Genomic DNA, 18,653 nt, shown 5'->3' on the forward strand with positions numbered 1-18,653 from the left:
CGAATCAAACCCCATTCCCCCTCCATCCTGAATCAAACCCCATTCCCCCTCTCCATCCTGAATCAAACCCCATTTCCCCCTCTATCCTGAATCAAACCCCATTTCCCTCTCCATCCTGAATCAAACCCCATTCCCCCCTGTCCATCCTGAATCAAACCCCATTCCCCTCTCCATCCTGAATCAAACCCCATTCCCCCCTCCATCCTGAATCAAACCCCATTACCCAACTCCATCCTGAATCAAACCCCATTCCCCCCTCCATCCTGAATCAAACCCCATTCCCCCTCTCCATCCTGAATCAAACCCCATTCCCCCACTCCATCCTGAATCAAACCCCATTCCCCCCTCCATCCTGAATCAAACCCCATTCCCCCCTCTCCATCCTGAATCAAACCCCATTCTGCCCTCTCCATCCTGAATCAAACCCCATTCCCCCTCTCCATTCTGAATCAAACCCCATTCCCCCACTCCATCCTGAATCAAACCCCATTCCCCCACTCCATCCTGAATCAAACCCCATTCCCCTCTCCATCCTGAATCAAGCCCCATTCCCCCTCCATCCTGAATCAAACCCCATTCCCCCCTCCATCCTGAATCAAGCCCCATTCCCCCTCCATCCTGAATCAAACCCCATTCCCCCCTCCATCCTGAATCAAACCCCATTCCCTCTCTCCATCCTGAATCAAACCCCATTCCCCCACACCATCCTAAATCAAACCCCATTCCCCTCTCCATCCTGAATCAAACCCCATTCCCTCTCTCCATCACAAATCGAACCCCATTCCCCCCTCCATCCTGATTCAAACCCCATTCCCCCCTCTCCATCCTGAATCAAACCCCATACCCCACTCCATCCTGAATCAAACCCCATTCCCCTCTCCATCCTGAATCAAACCCCATTCCCCCCTCCATCCTGAATCAAACCCCATTACCCCCTCTCCATCCTGAATCAAACCCCATTCCCCTCACCATCCTGAATCAAACCCCATTCCCCTCTCCATCCTGATTCAAACCCCATTCCTCCCTCCATCCCGAATCAAACCCCATTCCCCCTCCATCCTGAATCAAACCCCATTCCCCCTCTCCATCCTGAATCAAACCCCATTTCCCCCTCTATCCTGAATCAAACCCCATTTCCCTCTCCATCCTGAATCAAACCCCATTCCCCCCTGTCCATCCTGAATCAAACCCCATTCCCCTCTCCATCCTGAATCAAACCCCATTCCCCCCTCCATCCTGAATCAAACCCCATTACCCAACTCCATCCTGAATCAAACCCCATTCCCCCCTCCATCCTGAATCAAACCCCATTCCCCCTCTCCATCCTGAATCAAACCCCATTCCCCCACTCCATCCTGAATCAAACCCCATTCCCCCCTCCATCCTGAATGAAACCCCATTCCCCCCTCTCCATCCTGAATCAAACCCCATTCTGCCCTCTCCATCCTGAATCAAACCCCATTCCCCCTCTCCATTCTGAATCAAACCCCATTCCCCCTCTCCATCCTGAATCAAACCCCATTCCCCTCTCCATCCTGAATCAAACCCCATTCCCCTCTCCATCCTGAATCAAACCCCATTCCGCCCTCCATCCTGAATCAAACCCCATTCCCCCTCCATCCTGAATCAAACCCCATTCCCCCCTCCATCCTGAATCAAACCCCATTCCCCCCTCTCCATCCTGAATCAAACCCCATTCCCTCTCTCCATCCTGAATCAAACCCCATTCCCCTCTCCATCCTGAAACAAACCCCATTCCCCTCTCCATCCTGAATCAAACCCCATTCCCCCCTCCATCCTGAATCAAACCCCATTCCCCCTCTCCATCCTGAATCAAACCCCATTCCCCTCTCCATCCTGAATCAAACCCCATTCCCCTCTCCATCCTGAATCAAACCCCATTCCGCCCTCCATCCTGAATCAAACCCCATTCCCCCTCCATCCTGAAACAAACCCCATTCCCCCCTCCATCCTGAATCAAACCCCATTCCCCGCTCTCCATCCTGAATCAAACCCCATTCCCTCTCTCCATCCTGAATCAAACCCCATTCCCCTCTCCATCCTGAAACAAACCCCATTCCCCTCTCCATCCTGAATCAAACCCCATTCCCCCCTCCATCCTGAATCAAACCCCATTCCCTCTCTCCATCCTGAATCAAACCCCATTCCCCCTCCATCCTGAATCAAACCCCATTCCCCCCTCTCCATCCTGAATCAAACCCCATTTCCTCTCTCCATCCTGAATCAAACCCCATTCCCCTCTCCATCCTGAATTAAACCCCATTCCCTCTCTCCATCCTGAATCAAACCCCATTCCCCTCTCCATCCTGAATCAAACCCCATTCCCCTCTCCATCCCGAATCAAACCCCATTCCCCCCGCCATCCTGAATCAAACCCCATTCCCTCTCTCCATCCTGAATCAAACCCCATTCCCCCTCCATCCTGAATCAAACCACATTCCCCCCTCTCCATCCTGAATCAAACCCCATTCCCTTCCTCCATCACAAATCAAACCCCATTCCCCCCTCCATCCTGATTCAAACCCCATTCCCCCCTCTCCATCATGAATCAAACCCCATTCCCCCCTCCATCCTGAATCAAACCCCATTCCCTCTCTCCATCCTGAATCAAACCCCATTCCCTCTCTCCATCCTGAATCAAACCCCATTCCCCCTCCATCCTGAATCAAACCCCATTCCCCCCTCTTCATCCTGAATCAAACCCCATTCCCTCTCTCCATCACAAATCAAACCCCATTCCCCCCTCCATCCTGATTCAAACCCCATTCCCCCCTCTCCATCCTGAATCAAACCCCATTCCCCCCTCCATCCTGAATCAAACCCCATTCCCCTCTCCATCCTGAATCAAGCCCCATTCCCCCCTCCATCCTGAATCAAACCCCATTGCCCTCTCCATCCTGAATCAAGCCCCATTCCCCCTCCATCCTGAATCAAACCCCATTCCCTCTCTCCATCCTGAATCAAACCCCATTCCCCTCTCCATCCTGAATCAAACCCCATTCCCCTCTCCATCCTGAATCAAACCCCATTCCCCCTCCATCCTGAATCAAACCCCATTTCCCCCTCCATCCTGAATCAAACCCCATTCCCTCTCTCCATCCTGAATCAAACCCCATTCCCCCACTCCATCCTGAATCAAACCCCATTCCCCTCTCCATCCTGAATCAAACCCCATTCCCCCCTCCATCCTGAATCAAACCCCATTCCCCCTCTCCCACCTGCCCTAATCTCGAACTTCAAAATTACATATTGTAATAGCTCCCTTGTTTACAGTCCTGTCTCTCCACACCCCCAACTCTCACTCCGCACATGCCCACTATCTGGTGAGTGAATATTCTGTTAAAACTATATTCAATTAAAACTTTTTTTTTTAAACATAATTAGACAAGTTGTGTTCAGTTCTGGTCACCACATTACATGAAGGATGTGGATATGAGAGAGTGTGCAGAGGAGATTTACAAGGGGGTTGCCTGGATTGAGGAGCATGACTTATGAGACTAGGTGGAGTGAACTTGGCCTTTTCTCCTTGGAGCAACAGAAAATGAGAGATGACCTGATAGAGATGGATAAGATGTTGAGAGGGCACTGATTGTGTGGATATCCGGAGTCTTTTCCCCAGCTAACACAAGTGGGCATCCTTTTAAGGTGCTTGGAAGTAATTACAAGGGGGATGTCAGGGGTAAGTTTCTAGCACAGAGAGTGGTGGTTGTATGGAATGCACTGCCAGCCTTGGTAGTGGAGGTGGATACGATAGGGTCTTTTAAGAGACTCTTAGACAGGTACATGGAGCTTAGAAAAATAGAGGGCTATACGGTAGGGAAATTCTCGGCAGCTTCCACAGTAGGTTACATGGTCAGCACAACATTGTGGGCTGAAGGGCCTGTAAGGTGCCGTAGATTTCTATGTAAATACGTTAAGATATTTGCACAATGTCACTCACACCACATTAACTACGAACTCTGTACACCATGTTATTTTGAGTATTTCAAAAGTATTGCAGTATTATACTCACTGTATTGTGCTGTCATGAATACTGATGTTTTCCTGTGACATTGCCAACAAGAGATCAGGTAGCTTGATGTCATTGAAAAAGGATAGGTCCATAGGTTCCCAACCCATATCGAGCAAGTGCAGCAGGCAGGTCTGAATGCAGGATAGTGCTGGGAGTAGGGACCTAAAACAGAAGGGAAACACGATGTGAAGAAGGGAAAAATGTTCTATAAACAATATAGTGAACTTTGGCACTGTAGGAACAGCAAAAATTATGAATGGGATGAATTCTGTGCTGGACATTATACGAGCTAAAATTAGTGGATTCCAGTTACTTGGGCCATCGGTTAATTTAGCCGCTTATTTAGGACAATTCTTAAAGAACAAAAGCTGGGATTTCTTTCATTTATTTGGGACACTATGCCACTTAATTGGGACAGATGATTGTTGCCAAACAGTTTCTAACTAGTGTCAGTCATGTGCACTTTTGTGGCCGTTAAGACACTACAACATATTTAGAGGGAAGTTTTTAAACAGCATCATTTGTGTTCAAAATCAGGGATTTTTGCCACCGATAGTTGACAAGAAATTAGCAGTAAATTCAGAACTGTTTTGCTCACTACAGTTTCAAGTATTCAGGCTTGGAGGCATGAAAAATGCCGAGAGTCAAAATGAAACCGGTTCACTACTTCAAGTTGGGAGCTATGAAGAATTTGAAGGTATTTGCAATCTTCTTAAATGTTACACTGAAAACAAGAATTTGAAGAATGTAACAGTTTCATTTACAATCAAAAGCATATACTGGATAAATTCCATCATAGATAACTATTTGAAACTAGTTCACAGCTTTATAGTGCTGTATTAATGCTGGTAGTGTTCTAATTTAACACACACAAAATGCTGGAGGAATTCAGCAGGTCAGGCTGCATCTAAGAAAAAGATTAACCAGTCAACATTTCCAAATGAGACTCTTCTTCAGGGCTGAGAGGGAAGGGACAAGATGCCTGAATTTTAAAAAGTGTGAGGAGGGGAAGAAGCTAGCTGGAAGGTGATAGGTGAGGGCACGTGGGTCACTTTGGCATGCTGGCAGCACCCGTGTCACACAGAAACCCACAATGACTCTGTCCAAGCGCATGCTCCACCACATGCCAGTTTACTCGACTGCTGGGCAAATTCCCAAACATCACCAAGCCCTTATTCACTGTAGTCACAAAAAATGGGTTCAAGCACCACACAGGGGTTGACTATGCCAGCATAGCATCTGACCCAGAGGTCCAGGCTTACCGAACAGCAGTCACAGGCCTGCGGTTGGCTGACATTAAGTTCGGAGTTTCCCTCCTGTGGGATGTCTCACCCAGCTGCCCTCACCCCATCATGCCACAAACTGGAGGTGGACTATTTTTAACTCTGTACATGGCCTTTCACATCCAGACTGGAAGGCTTCACAGAAACTGGCCACACCAAAGTTTAGAAAGCCTTAGAAAGGACACGCGTGATTGGACTGCAGCCTGTGTGGAGTGCCAGCGGGTAAAAGTTAACCATCATGGGCACCTCCTGAGGTCCCCGAGTGACAGCTCGACTGTTAATGTGGACCGTACCTCCAGATGGTCAGAGATCACCTCTCTGGCATTAACGACGAATGCAGACTTGGCTTGGATGTTCATCAGCACCTGTGTGGCTCAGTTTGCTGTCCTCTGGGCTGCTATGGCCCGGAACCTTGAAGTTAAGCTACATCACACCACAGCGCATCACTGACAGTCCAACAGCCTACGTGAGCAGGTTCCTGAAAGACTGCTCTGATGGCTTCCCTGACAGATGTGACTAAACACATTGATGAAGGAAGAGCCGTAGATGTAGTGTATATGGATTTCAGCAAGACATTTGATAAGGTACCCCATGCAAGGCTTATTGTGAAAGTAAGGAGGCATGGGATCCAAGGGAACATTGCTTTGTGGATCCAGAACTGGCTTGCCTGCCAAAGGCAGAGAGTGGTTGTAGAAAGTCATATTCTGCATGGAGGTCAGTGACCAGTGGTGTGCCTCAGGGATCTGTTCTGGGACCCTTACTCTTCGTGATTTTTATAAATGACCTGGATGAGGAAGTGGAGGGATGGGTTAGTAAATTTGCTGATGACACAAAGATTGGGGGTGTTGTGGATAGTGTGGAGGGCTGTCAGAGGTTACAGCAGGACATTGATAGGATGCAAAACTGGGCTGAGAAGTGGCAGATGGAGTTATATAAGTGTGAGGTGATTCACTTTGGTAGGTCAAATATGATGGCAGAATGTAGTACTAATGGTAATACTCTTGACAGTGTGGAGGATCAGAGGGATCCTGGGGTCCGAGTCCATAGAACACTCAAAGCTGCTATCCTGTGGTTAAGAAGGCTTACGGTGCATTGGCCTTCATCAATCGTGAGATTGAGCCGAGAGGTAATGTTGCAGCTGATCAGACCCCACTCGGAGTACTGTGCTCAGTTCTGGTCACCTCACTACAGGAAGGACATGAAAACCATACAAAGGGTGCAGAGGAGATTTACAAGGATGTTGCTTGGATTGGGGAGCATGCCTTATGAAAACAGGCTGAGTGAACTCGGCCTTTTCTCCTTGGAGCGACGGAGGATGAGAGGTGACCTGATAGAGGTGTGTGAGATAATGAGAGGCATTGATCGTGTGGATAGTTTCCCCAGGGCTGAAATGGGGAAGCACGAGAGAGCATAGTTTTTAAATTGCCTGGAAGAAGGTACAGAGGAAATGTCAGGAGTAAGTTGTTTGTTTATTTTTTTTTCACAGAAAGTGGTGAGTGTATGGAATGGGCTGCCAGTGGCGGTGGTGGAGGCAGAAACGATAGGGTCTTTTAAGAGAATCCTTGATAGGTACATAGAGCTTAGGAAAATGGAGACCATGGATTTGCACCTTGGAAGGTTTCCAGGGCACAGGCCTGGGCAGGGTTGTATGGAGACCAGCAGTTGCCCAAGCTGCAACGCCGTGCCCTCTCCAAGCCACCAATGTTGTCCAAGGGAAGGGCAGTAGGCACCAGCAGCTTGGCACCGGTGTCATCGCAGAGCAATTGTTAAGTGCCTTGCTCAAGGACACAACACGCTGCCTCAGCTGAGGCTTGAACCAGTGACCTTCAGATCACTAGACCGATGCCTTATCCAGTAGGCCATGTGCCACACACAGAAAAATAGAGGGCTAACGGTAAGCCTAGGTAGTTCTAAGGTAAGGACATTTTCGACGCAGCTTTGTGGGCCGAAGGGCTTGTATTGTGCTGTATGTTTTCTGTGTTTCTATGTGTATTGGCATGATCATCTCCTGTGGGTCCTGCCAGGGCTCAGAACAGCTCCAAGGGAGGATCTGCGGTCATCCAGAGCTGAATTGATATACGTGCAGCTGTGAAGAATGCCGGGTGATTTTATTCCTGACGCCACAAAGCCAGGTCGGCCTCACCACAGCATTCCACCCTCTTCAGTAAATTTAGTTCCTTTACACCTGTTCCTATCTCCCATCATGGAGTACAGAACCCTTGGGCTCCTGTTGACCTACATTTCACCTTATTTGTTTTCAACTTCCATGATGCACAGCAACATCCCCATAGGCCCATTCTTTGTTTTGGAACAGGGAGAAAAGATTTTTTATCATAGATAGAAGGGGTAAACCTGAGTGTATTTCAGCAGATCGCCTTAAACCAGCCCACCAAGATGTGGAGGATTCCACTACCATGTTCCTGCTGTCACGACATGGCCGTGAGCGTGTCAATACATCTCAGGATGAGCCAGAGGCCCCTACTGTCCTTCCACCCATGCAACTCAGGACCCGAGCCAGGCGGCTTGTCTGAACTCCAGGCAGGATCACAATGCCTGTGTGGGTAACGTAATTGGTGGAAACATACAGAATTCACAACATCCAACATCGGGTTTAACAACTTTAAGAGGCTGGTCTGATGTGATGAGGTAATTATACTCTGTGTTCAGGTTTCGGAGTTCCATAAATTTGTTATTACGGCTTTATTAAACTTAAAACACATCATTTCATTTGTGAAAACCTACACTTGGATGGAAGAGACCAAATGGTCTAATCTTGCTCTTGGTTCTTAAGGAGAAACATTTTTTAAGAGCTCATGGGACTTATTGCCAACCTCAGCTTTCTGGTATAGCATCATCACCCTTCCAAGGTCAAAGAGGTTTTTTTATAAACTCCGATCAATATTTCTTGCTCAGCCTCTTGTCATAAACAAGGGAGCAATGAGATTTTATTTGGCCCATGATTTAAACAAGATAAACAATGGGGCTCATTGGCCTAATTAAACATTGCACTCACTTGGCCTAACTAATGTAACTGAAAAACACCACCTGCAGATGCAGTCAACCAACAGCAAAACAGTATCAATGTCGGAAAGCACTCAGGATAGTTAGGAATGACAGGAAGACAATCTAGAATTCATCCTTCAGCTTCTGCAATGGGCAACTCATCGGTATGCTTTTTTAGTTTGTAAGAATTGCACCTACGTTTGGCAATTCTTCGTAGCTTAAAAATCTTCTGTAATTTAGATTTTTTTCTGAATTTAGAAATCTAGGAGTTTTTAGTCTATATGAAGAATTATTCATCTAAGTTAATTGTGTAATTGTTGTAATTGATTAAAAATAAAATGAACTGTGTTTGAAGCACAACATGTCCTCGATAGAGAAGAGGCTCACACTCAAATAGTGATTGACAGCTAGACCTCACTGTGGAAACTAGGCAGTAAAGTAAAATTTTCCTTAGTGTACATTAATACAGTATATTCTCCCTAAAATTAAGGTACTTGTAGATACATAAATTGGATTGGGCTTAAAATCGTAAATTTAGAGCTTGCTAATAGCGGATATGTTCAATATGTTCAATGAACAACAGTACTGGAGGGCAACAATGAAAAAGACAGAACTTCTCATGAACACGTATCATGAGGGTGAAAAATCTAAAACAGATTCCTCTGCTTTGATCTTCTTCCATTGGAAATGGAATGTTATCACGTGTACCCAGATACACTGAAAAGCTGGCCTTACATACTGTTCCTACAGATCAGAACATTCCGGAGTGAACTGAAGGAGAGCAAGATAAACAGTAACAATGCACCAGTACAGCTATAGTAAATAATAAGCTGCAAGATCATAACGAGGTAGACTATGAGATTGAGAGTTCATCTCATCATACCAGGGAACTACTTACAAACAAGAGAAAATCTGCAGATGCTGGAAATCCAAGCAAGACACAAAAAATGCTGGTCTATGGAAAAAAGGTAAAGTCGACGTTTCGGGTTGAGACCCTTCAGTAGGACTGGAGAAATAAAAGCATAGAAACTCCAGGTGATAGGTGAAACCGGGGGGGTGGGGGGGGGAGAGAGGGAGGAGGGATGAAGTAAAGAGCTGGGAAGTTAATTGGTGAAAGAGACAGAAAGCCATGGAAGAAAGAAAAGTGGGAGGCGGGGGAGCCAGAAGGAAATGATGGGTGGTCAAAGAGATAAGGTGAGAGAGGGAAAAGGGGAAGGGAATGCTGGCGGGTGGGGGGGGAGGGGGGGAGATTACCAGAAGTTTGAGAAATTGATGTTCATGCCATCAGGTTAGAAGCTACCCAAATGGAATACAAGGTGTTGTTCTTCCAACCTCAGTGTGGCCTCATCGCAACAGTGGAGGAAGCCGTGGATGGACACATCGGAATGGGAATAGGAAGTGGAATTAAAATCAGAGGCCACTGGGAGATCACACTTGTTTTGGCAGAGGGAGAAATTGTGTGCTAGAAGTGAAGGCTGGTGGGGTGGTAGGAGAGGACAAGAGGAACCCTAGCCCTGGTAGGGTGGCAGAAGGATGGGGTAAGAGCAAACACGTGTAAAGTGCAAGAGTTGCGGTTGAGGGCAGCATTGATAATGGAGGAAGGGAAGCCCCTTTCTTTGAAAAGAGGACACCTCCTTCATTGTAGAATGAAATGCCTCATCCTGAGAGCAGATGCAGCAGAGATGGAGGAATTAAAAAAAAAGGGATGGCCTTTTAATAGTCTTTTAACAGCAGGATAGAAGCTGTCTTTGACCCTGGAGATATGTGCTTTCACACTTTTTAGCCTCTGCCAAATGGAAGGGAGAAGAAAAAATGTTGGGAAGGACAGGTCTCTGATTACATTGACTGCATTACCGAGGTGCCAGAAGTACAAAGTCTCTGCAGGGGAAGCTGGTTTCTGTGATGTGTTAAGGTGTCCACAACTCCCTACAGTTTCTTACAGTCACATTACCATACCAAGCCACTATGCATCCACAGAAGCTACTTCATGTAGTGCACTGATAAAAATGGGTAAGGGTTGACATGGACATGACAAACTTCTTTAGCATCCTGAGGAAGTAGAGGCAATTGTTACCTTTCTTGACCAAGGTATCTACAAGGTCGGACCAGGATAGGCTATTGGTTATATGAACACCTAGGAGCTTAAATCTCTAACCCTCTCAACTTGTAGACAAGCCCCCTCCTAAAGTCAATGACCAGTTCATTTGTTTTACTGAACTTGAGGGAAAGGTTGCTGTCATTACCCATTTTCTTGCATTTTACAAGGAGCTTAACCTAAAATAAAACAGAAGAATTCAAGTAAATACCTACCAATCTTTCTCATTGTTAAACTGACGAACAGCATTTACAAGAAGCAACAGAAGATTGTAGTAACTCTGGCGGAGTACACTCCATACGTCCTTTCCACAGCCCTCCAACTGCTGGCGATAGCTGGAAACACAAAGCTACAATTAGATTTTGGGTGTTGTATTTGACAGTAGCAATGATTAATAAAGCAGATACCCTAAAAAAAATCATAACCACATGAATCATCATTTGAGCAAGAACCAAAAGTCCTCACCTTCATTGTTCATTGGCCTGTAACTTTGCATTCTGAAGTACCACAACAAAGCAGACTTTAGCAGTGCAAGTTGATTTACCATGGAAAACGTCACATGAAAATACTGTACCAAAGGAACTTTGTATCTAATTTTGTAATAAAGCTGACAGATGAAAATGGCAACAGCTGAGGTCATTCCACTTCGAAAATCTGCACCAGTTATGAACCTCGCAACTGAAGACCAAGGGTGCATTGTAAAACTTGAAGCAGATTAACTATGTATTTTACAATCATGGCAGAAAATTCATCCCCTCAGAAAAGGCAAATGGAGCTAAACAGAAGGTAATGAAAAGCAAGGCCCCAAACAAAGTGGCAGATACCAGTGAAACCAAGAACCCTGGCAGATGAATATCAAACACGAGAGCAACAACTGCCACGCTGCTTGCAAAGATACATACAAAAATTTTTATAGAAATTGCAGTGAGCGAGAAAGCTCCCTCATTGGTTTGAAAAAGGTCTAGACTCATTTCGCAGTGTGTGTAACTCTATATAACACAGAAAGATGAATCTACTCAGAAATGTGGATCCAGCAATCATGAAGCCAAATGATAATTCTGCTTGCAAACTATAATTACTTCTGCAAGGGTCAAATATAGTACAGTGCTTTGAAAAAAGTATTCAGCCCCCAACCCTTTGTTCACATAATTGAGTATTACAACCAGGGATTTTGATCAAATTAACTGAGAATTTTTATTCGTGAATCTCAAGCTCCTTTTTTCATAGAGCTGAAAAAATAGAAAATGGTAAAGCATGAAAAATTAAAAATTCAAAACTGAAATGTCAGCAGTTCAAAAGTGTTCATCCCCCTTTGTTCAGTACTTAGTTGAACCACCTCTTGCAGCTATTACAGCCTGCAGTCTCTTTGGATAAGTCTCTATTAGCTTTGCACAACATTATAGAGCCTATCTCTCCTTGCAAAATTTCTCAAGCTGTGTCAGGTTAGTTGGGGAGTGGCTGTGGACAGCAGCCTTGAGGTCTCACCAGAGATGTTCGATCGGGTTAAAGTCAGGACTCTGACTGGGCCACTCAAGGACATCAGTTTTCTTTATTTGAAGCCACTCCATGGCCGCTCTGGCAGTGTGCTTTGGGTCATTGTCTTGCTGAAAGACAAACTTCCTCCCCAGTTTATGCTTTCTGGCAAGGCTAGTATGTTTTTAATCTCTGCATTTAGCAGCATTCATCTTCCCACTAATCTTGACCAGATTTCCCAGCTCTGTTGCTGAAAATCATCCCTATAGCATGATGCTAACTCCACCATACCTTACAGTAGGGATGGTATTATGTGGCTGATGGACAGTATTAGATTTACGCCACAGGTACCACTTAGTGTTGAGGCCAAAAAGTTCCCCTTTAGTTTCATCTGACCACAGGACCTTCTTTCACATCTTTACAGTATCTTCTAAGTGTCACTTTGCAAAGTCTTTATGGGCAATATGCTTTTTTAGCCAAGGCTTCCTCCTTGCCAGTCTTCCATAAATACCCTTTTTGTGCAGGATGCTTAGAGACTGTAGAGCCATGAACTTCATATCCAGTTGGAGCCACTGACTCCTACAGCTCACTCAAAGTGACTGATGGTGTCACAGTAACTTTTGTTACAATTAATATTCTTCTCCGGTGCCTAAGTTTAGAGGGTGGCCTCACTGAGGGAGTGTGGCTGTGGTTTCATATTTTTTCCACTTTTTCATGATGGAATGTTTTTGTATCCTTCCCCAGATTTGTGCTTCTCTATTGTCATTTCCCTGACTTGCCTTGAATGCCCTTTTGTCTGCATTTTAGTTGGTCTATTGAAAATCTACCATACTGTTGGACCTTACAGGGGGAGGGGTGGTTATTTATTCAGGTGATCCTCCAGTTTTCTACATGAGCAAATCAGATGAGTTGGTAAGGTAGTATTGCACCGGAGGGAAGTTAGCATGGTAATTACAAAGAGGATGAATATTTCTCAGCCTCTCAATTTTCCTTTTTAATAAACTGTTGTCAAGTTTTGGAATTTGTCTCTTGATTTGACATGATGCACAATGTTTTGTAAATTAGTTCAAAATGCTACTAATTATATTTAAAAATTTAGAAAATGAAACAATAAAATGTGAAAATAGTTACGGAGGCTGAATACTTTCTAAAGGCAATGTATCAACTGGCTTTTAGAAAAACGATGAAACAGTTTATCATCAAATAAAGCCCCTTTGAAACACACAGATTAACACTATTTTTAAGCTGGCGTGGAAAAACTGCTTTGATTATATTGAAAAGTAAATAAAACTTCAGAGATTGTTTACATTTGAAACCCAAATTAGAGGCGGCATCTGATCATTGGAACTCATTTTCAAAGTAAAGTGGATCAAGAAATAATTTAAAATTAGAAATCTCCGCTCCTGCAGAATTTTTCCCTCTTACAATTGGCAAGTTAATGACTTGGGCAAGTCTCCAGGAAGAATAATTAAACTGAAATCATAATGATGTGTCAAACTGGTCCAGTAAAGGTTCTAGTTTGAAATCCAATTTGGGCATTTGTGGATATAATCTAAGGTGATGATTCTGTGCAGAGCTGCAGGAGGCAAGCTGTTAAAGCTGGCAACATCTGAAGTTGTGTGTGTCTAAACTAACATGACTCTCAAACAAGAAAACTAGCTAGTAACGGCAATGCCGTTTCTGGAAACAGTTCCAAATGACACAGTGCACATCATCATGACTACATTTTGATAAGTATTGCAGCCCTGAGTAGATATGGGAATCTAAACATTTCCATTTCTGTATAAAAGAAATTCAAATGATTTGGTTTGTTAAATGGAGCGAGGCCATTAATGTTTTTCCACCATCTCACTGGGCTATGTTACTGTGGATGTTGAATTCCAAATTTCCATACATGAAAAGAAGATGCTTATGATCTTACTAACATATTTATGATCTGAGCTGTATTTGCTAAAGCCAGTCTTCAAAAATAGCTTTATGCAAAACATCCTCAATACTCTCACTCACCCCATCCATTTACTTAATGCTTAAAATAATACTGAGGAGTTTCAAATCTCCTGAGGCATTACTTTCATATAAAAATACACATCACTCCTTTGATGGTCATACATTATCCATTTAATACAGGAATGGAGGGGGTGGTGGAAATATCCATGTACATCTGGATAAAAATTCGTGGATGGAAATTTTTACTTTGGTTGTTAATCATATGTTTGTAATAAAGTTTGTGGGAAAGACTGGCATCATTAAGAACCCACCGCAGTCTCCCACACACATTGTGTCGTATTCCATGGGATAGCATGGAATAGGACACTTTATTTACTTCAGAGAACATTCATAATCAAAACAATATATTATCAGAAAACGACATTTCCACCAGCAAAACGGATGTCACAAGCATTTAAATGAAGATGCTATGGGTGGGGGGGGGGGGGGGGAGAAGGAAGAGAAGCAGTGCAGTGTATTTAACTTGGAAATAAATAAAAACCGCACATAAGTAAAGCAAATAAATCAAAGCCACCAGGTTCAGCCTGGAGCCTGTGCTGGCAAGGTTCCTTACTGGCCTCAGCAACCCTAAACCACTCATAGGAAGGAGAAAATTCCAACAACTTCCTATCCCTGACAACACTTAAGATCCACCTAACAGCTCCACCCCACCTCTGACACTCAAGCTACATGGAAAATCAAGAAAATTTAGGGGTAAAATCAGATCAGCTCCACAACTGAAAACTACCAACATTTACTATTACAGCTCACATATGAAAGCAGCTGTTTAAGCGAGATATTAGCACCTTGTAATAATACCAAGCGAGGTGCACGAGAAAGCCATCGTGTTCCTCCTAGCTGTCAATGTTCAAAAAATTTTCAAATTACTTGTAAAAATTAGACCATCTCAACTTACTCAGTAAAGATTATTAATAAAGATATCAGCAATAATAATGTATATTTAAAATAATCTTGAAACTATCTGATGTGGAATTATACACAAGGGTGTAGCCAGCAACACAGTATTGCTTCAAAATGCCTCAATACAGGGGAGTTTGTGATCTATACTATTAAGAGAAAATGAAAGGTAGTTAAAGCCAAGAGATCTGTCACAAGAAACAACACCTTTGTGCCACACAGTCATAAAAAATTACCATAATCTAAAGCGCACTAGGAAGAAATTTGTATACCTTATAACTGTCAGCAGAGTAAGAGATCTTTTGGGTTATTAGGAATTCAGAAGGAATTTAAAAAATCAAAATCAGGTTTAAACTAACCGACCATTGTTGAAATGGGCTGGCATTAGAGTGCCAAGCTGAGAATGACTCAAGAGGCTAAGGTAAACACCTGGTAAGTTTCTTTCTTGCTTTCTTACTACAGTTAGAGCAATAAAACAAGCAAGTGGACTGTGGAGTGCTCCTCTTCTGGGATACGGGAAGACAGGGAGACCTCCAGCATCTCTGATTATACCTGCAAGTACATCCAGCCACAGCTTCCTATACACCAGAAGCAGAGCTGGACCAACTCTAGATCTGACTCTGTCACTCAGGAGATTAGGGAGAGAACAGGCAAGCAGTAATGAGACTGTGTTAGTAAGCAGTACTGATTCATTGGTTAGAGGTTCTGAGGACCTGAACGAGATTCCCCGATGGTATGTTGCCTCCCAGATTTCAGGCTCAGAGACATCTTGAATCAAGTCCATTGCATTCTTAAGGGGGAGGGTGAGCAACCAGAAGTTGTGGTCATGTCAGCACCAATGACATAGGCAGGAAGGGTGGTGTGGTCCTGCAAAGTGAGTTCAGGGAGTTAGGCACAAAGTTAAAGTACAAGACCTCCATGGCAGTGATCTCAGGATTGCGACCATGCCACAGGCTAGAAATAGGAAAATAATAGTTTAAAATGAGGCAATAAATAAAAAGATAATATAGTTTAACACGTGGCTAAGGAGTGAGGGCTTCAGATTTTTTGATCATTGGGCTCTCTTCAGGAAACGTGGGACCTGTACAAACAGGATAGTTTGCACCTAAGCTGGAGGGTGAAGATATTCTTGTGGGAAGGTTTACTTGTGCTGCCCCAAGGATTTTAAATAAGAGTTACAGGGGGGTGGGAATCAGAGTGCCAGGGCAGAAAGTAGATCTGAGTTCTATCTATTTCAATACAATGAGTATTGTAGGTAAGGCAGATGAGATGAGAGCATGAATCAGCACTTGGAATTATGATACTGCAGCTATGAGTCATACTTAGTTGCAGGAGGGGTAGGACAGGCAACTCAATATTCTGGGGTTCCATTATTTTAGACAAGATAGAGCGGGAAGTATTAAAGGGGGAGGGGTGGCATTACCAGTGAAGGAAAATGTGGTGGCAGTGCTCAGAAAGCACAAACTGGAGGGCTCGTCTAATGAGGCTATACGAGCAGAACTGAGGAATAAGAAAAGGACGAACACATCCAAATCTCAACATGGTGCCAGCAAACAATGCAATCAATGGCAACGTCCTTCAGACAATTCACAAAACTAACTCTTTCAAATATGATTCTACTACTAACTGGAACCTGTAATTTACACTTTGACAGTGTGTTTTTGGGCTGACTGAGCAATCGAGTACTTTGCCGTCTCTGAGTTTGGGAGCAGAGTGCGCAGCCTGGAGACGGGGCGGGCGCAAGGCCATGATCAACTCCATTACTTCTCTCCATTTGAGAGAATGAGCAAGGTTGAAGTCAATGAAGACGAGAGCAAGGCTAGAGAAGGCAGGTGTGTATTCAGTATTGTCTGCCTGTGTTTGACTGGTCTTCCTCTCCCCCTTGCTCGCTGCTGTTGGAGGAAAGGGCAGGAGTCTTGGGTTCCACACTGCAAGGATTGATTGGCAAGGCACATGGCTGTGGACTAGTTTTGGGGGAATTTTGAGGTTCATGTTGCACGTGTTAGTGGACTCTGCTTACTTTTTTTAAAAAAAACTGTTTTTGAGCAGTTTGATCAGGGCGATTGGTGAGTTTTTGGCGCTTCAGTGAAGACTGGCTTTGCCACCTACAGTCAGCCAGCAGCACTGAACTGAACTCTCCTGCATTCCTGGTTCAATGTTGATATTCTGTGTTGTTGGCTCACTTTTTACCGTTTTGTGCAATTTGTATATTTTCATGTATGGGTGTTTAAACTTTGAACCACAATAGTCAGCAGGATTTAGAGGAGTAAATTTATAGAGCAGAGGTTCCCATCTTGGGGTTCACAGACCCTTCGGTTAATAGTAGGAGTCCATGGCACAGAAAAGGTTGATCTAGAGGTATAATAGTCACTGTGAATGCGGAGTAGCATATATAGGCCAGATGTGAAATGGCACGGTGAAAACCCACATCAAGGGGCAGAGGAGGTTTGGGTTACCTGGAGAGATCGGCGGTAGCAGAACACTGCATTCGCAATGGCCTTAGGATTGACTTCGATGGCACAAAACTACTGTATTGCACCAATGGCTTTTGGGAATGCCTGGTGAAGGAAGCCATTGAAATAAACTAGAGGAAAAGACTTCTAACAAAGACGAAGGTCTTGCTCTAAGTAAGGACTGGACTTCGATTGTAAACAAGGTAGGACAGTGGAAACCTGATTGGAAGAGGACTAATCTATCAGGAGAGATGGACAATGGGAGTATAAATAGGCATCCCTGATGAAGATGGCAGAATTTGTCATTGAAATCAATGGATACAGGTTGGTTAAAATCAACACCTGTATCCAGTTGGAAGCCCGAGAAGAGTTCATTCAAGACGACAGAAAGTTGCAAGGAAAACAAGTCTGTGATGGTGTAGAGTAATGTAATGAGTGACAGATGACACATTGTTCATAATAGAACTGCTCTACATAATTCACATTGAGTCGTTGTTGTTATGAAGGATGAACTGCACTGATGGGCAGAAGGGTGCAGAGTTGCCCATGTTTCTCCCCCCACCCGGGAGAATCACAAACTGTTACTGTTGCTATGCTGCTAATGAGAGAGAGATATAACAGAAACCATGCTGGAACTGGAACATCTGCTACAGATAAGAGAGAGATAAAGCAGGGGGAGAGAGACTTGTTGATTTACCATTTTATGACTTCTGAAGGACTTATGGCTTCTGAGAGGGTTGTTTACCTTATACCAGGGGTGTCAAACTAATTTTAGGTCACGGGCCAGATTGGGCAAAATGCAGCTTCATGCGGGCCAGATCAATCGGGCGCGTGCGAACGCAGCTTTCTTTGCCTCCGTTTTTTCAGCCTGTTCTCATGTGTCTCAGTCTCTGCTATAACTACAAAGTGTTTCACTTCACAAATTCCGTTTCTTATGAAGAAGACTGCTGAGCAAGTATTATTTTTATGATTGGTATTAACTTACAATCATAGGCTTCATATCGCCGGGCCATTAATAATTAAAATAATAGATCTATCTAAAATGATCTCGCGGGCCGGATATAATTGTACGCCGGGCCGGATATGGTCCGCGGGCCTTGAGTTTGACACCTATGCCTTATACCATTCTGTTCATTAAAATTCCTCAGTGGACAGCCGGAGTGGGCTGGTTTGATGGACTAAGCCATTCAAAACTGATTGACACCTGAGACCCCGTGAGTAGGGATAAAAGTGAGGTCTGGGGAGACAACCCTCAGACACACCAGGAGACACACTATTGAACACTGCTTGAGTGTTGGAACCCACGTGAAGGTGTGGGACATTGGAGACCGAACAAAGGGATCGGTCAGTTTAACTCACAGTGTTACAGCAGGGCTGGTGGGGACTTGTGTGTGTGCCCACTCACGCCA

General features: G+C 44.3%; 1 protein-coding gene across 5 annotated transcripts in view; it reads right to left on the bottom strand.

Annotated features, from left to right (window-relative positions):
• The window catches only part of zzef1 (zinc finger, ZZ-type with EF hand domain 1), a 303,511-nt gene that overhangs the window by 175,183 nt on the left and 109,675 nt on the right, over positions 1-18,653 (bottom strand). For all 5 annotated transcript variants that reach the window (XM_059972942.1, XM_059972943.1, XM_059972940.1 and 2 more), the window contains exons 31-32: positions 10,630-10,749; positions 4,034-4,195 (exon numbers count right to left, since the gene is read on the bottom strand). In XM_059972942.1, coding sequence (XP_059828925.1) covers positions 4,034-4,195; positions 10,630-10,749 — 282 coding nt within the window. The remainder of the gene's footprint in view (positions 1-4,033; positions 4,196-10,629; positions 10,750-18,653) is intronic.

The sequence above is a fragment of the Hypanus sabinus genome, chromosome 6 (genome assembly GCF_030144855.1).
Source record: "Hypanus sabinus isolate sHypSab1 chromosome 6, sHypSab1.hap1, whole genome shotgun sequence".
NCBI lineage: Eukaryota > Metazoa > Chordata > Chondrichthyes > Myliobatiformes > Dasyatidae > Hypanus > Hypanus sabinus.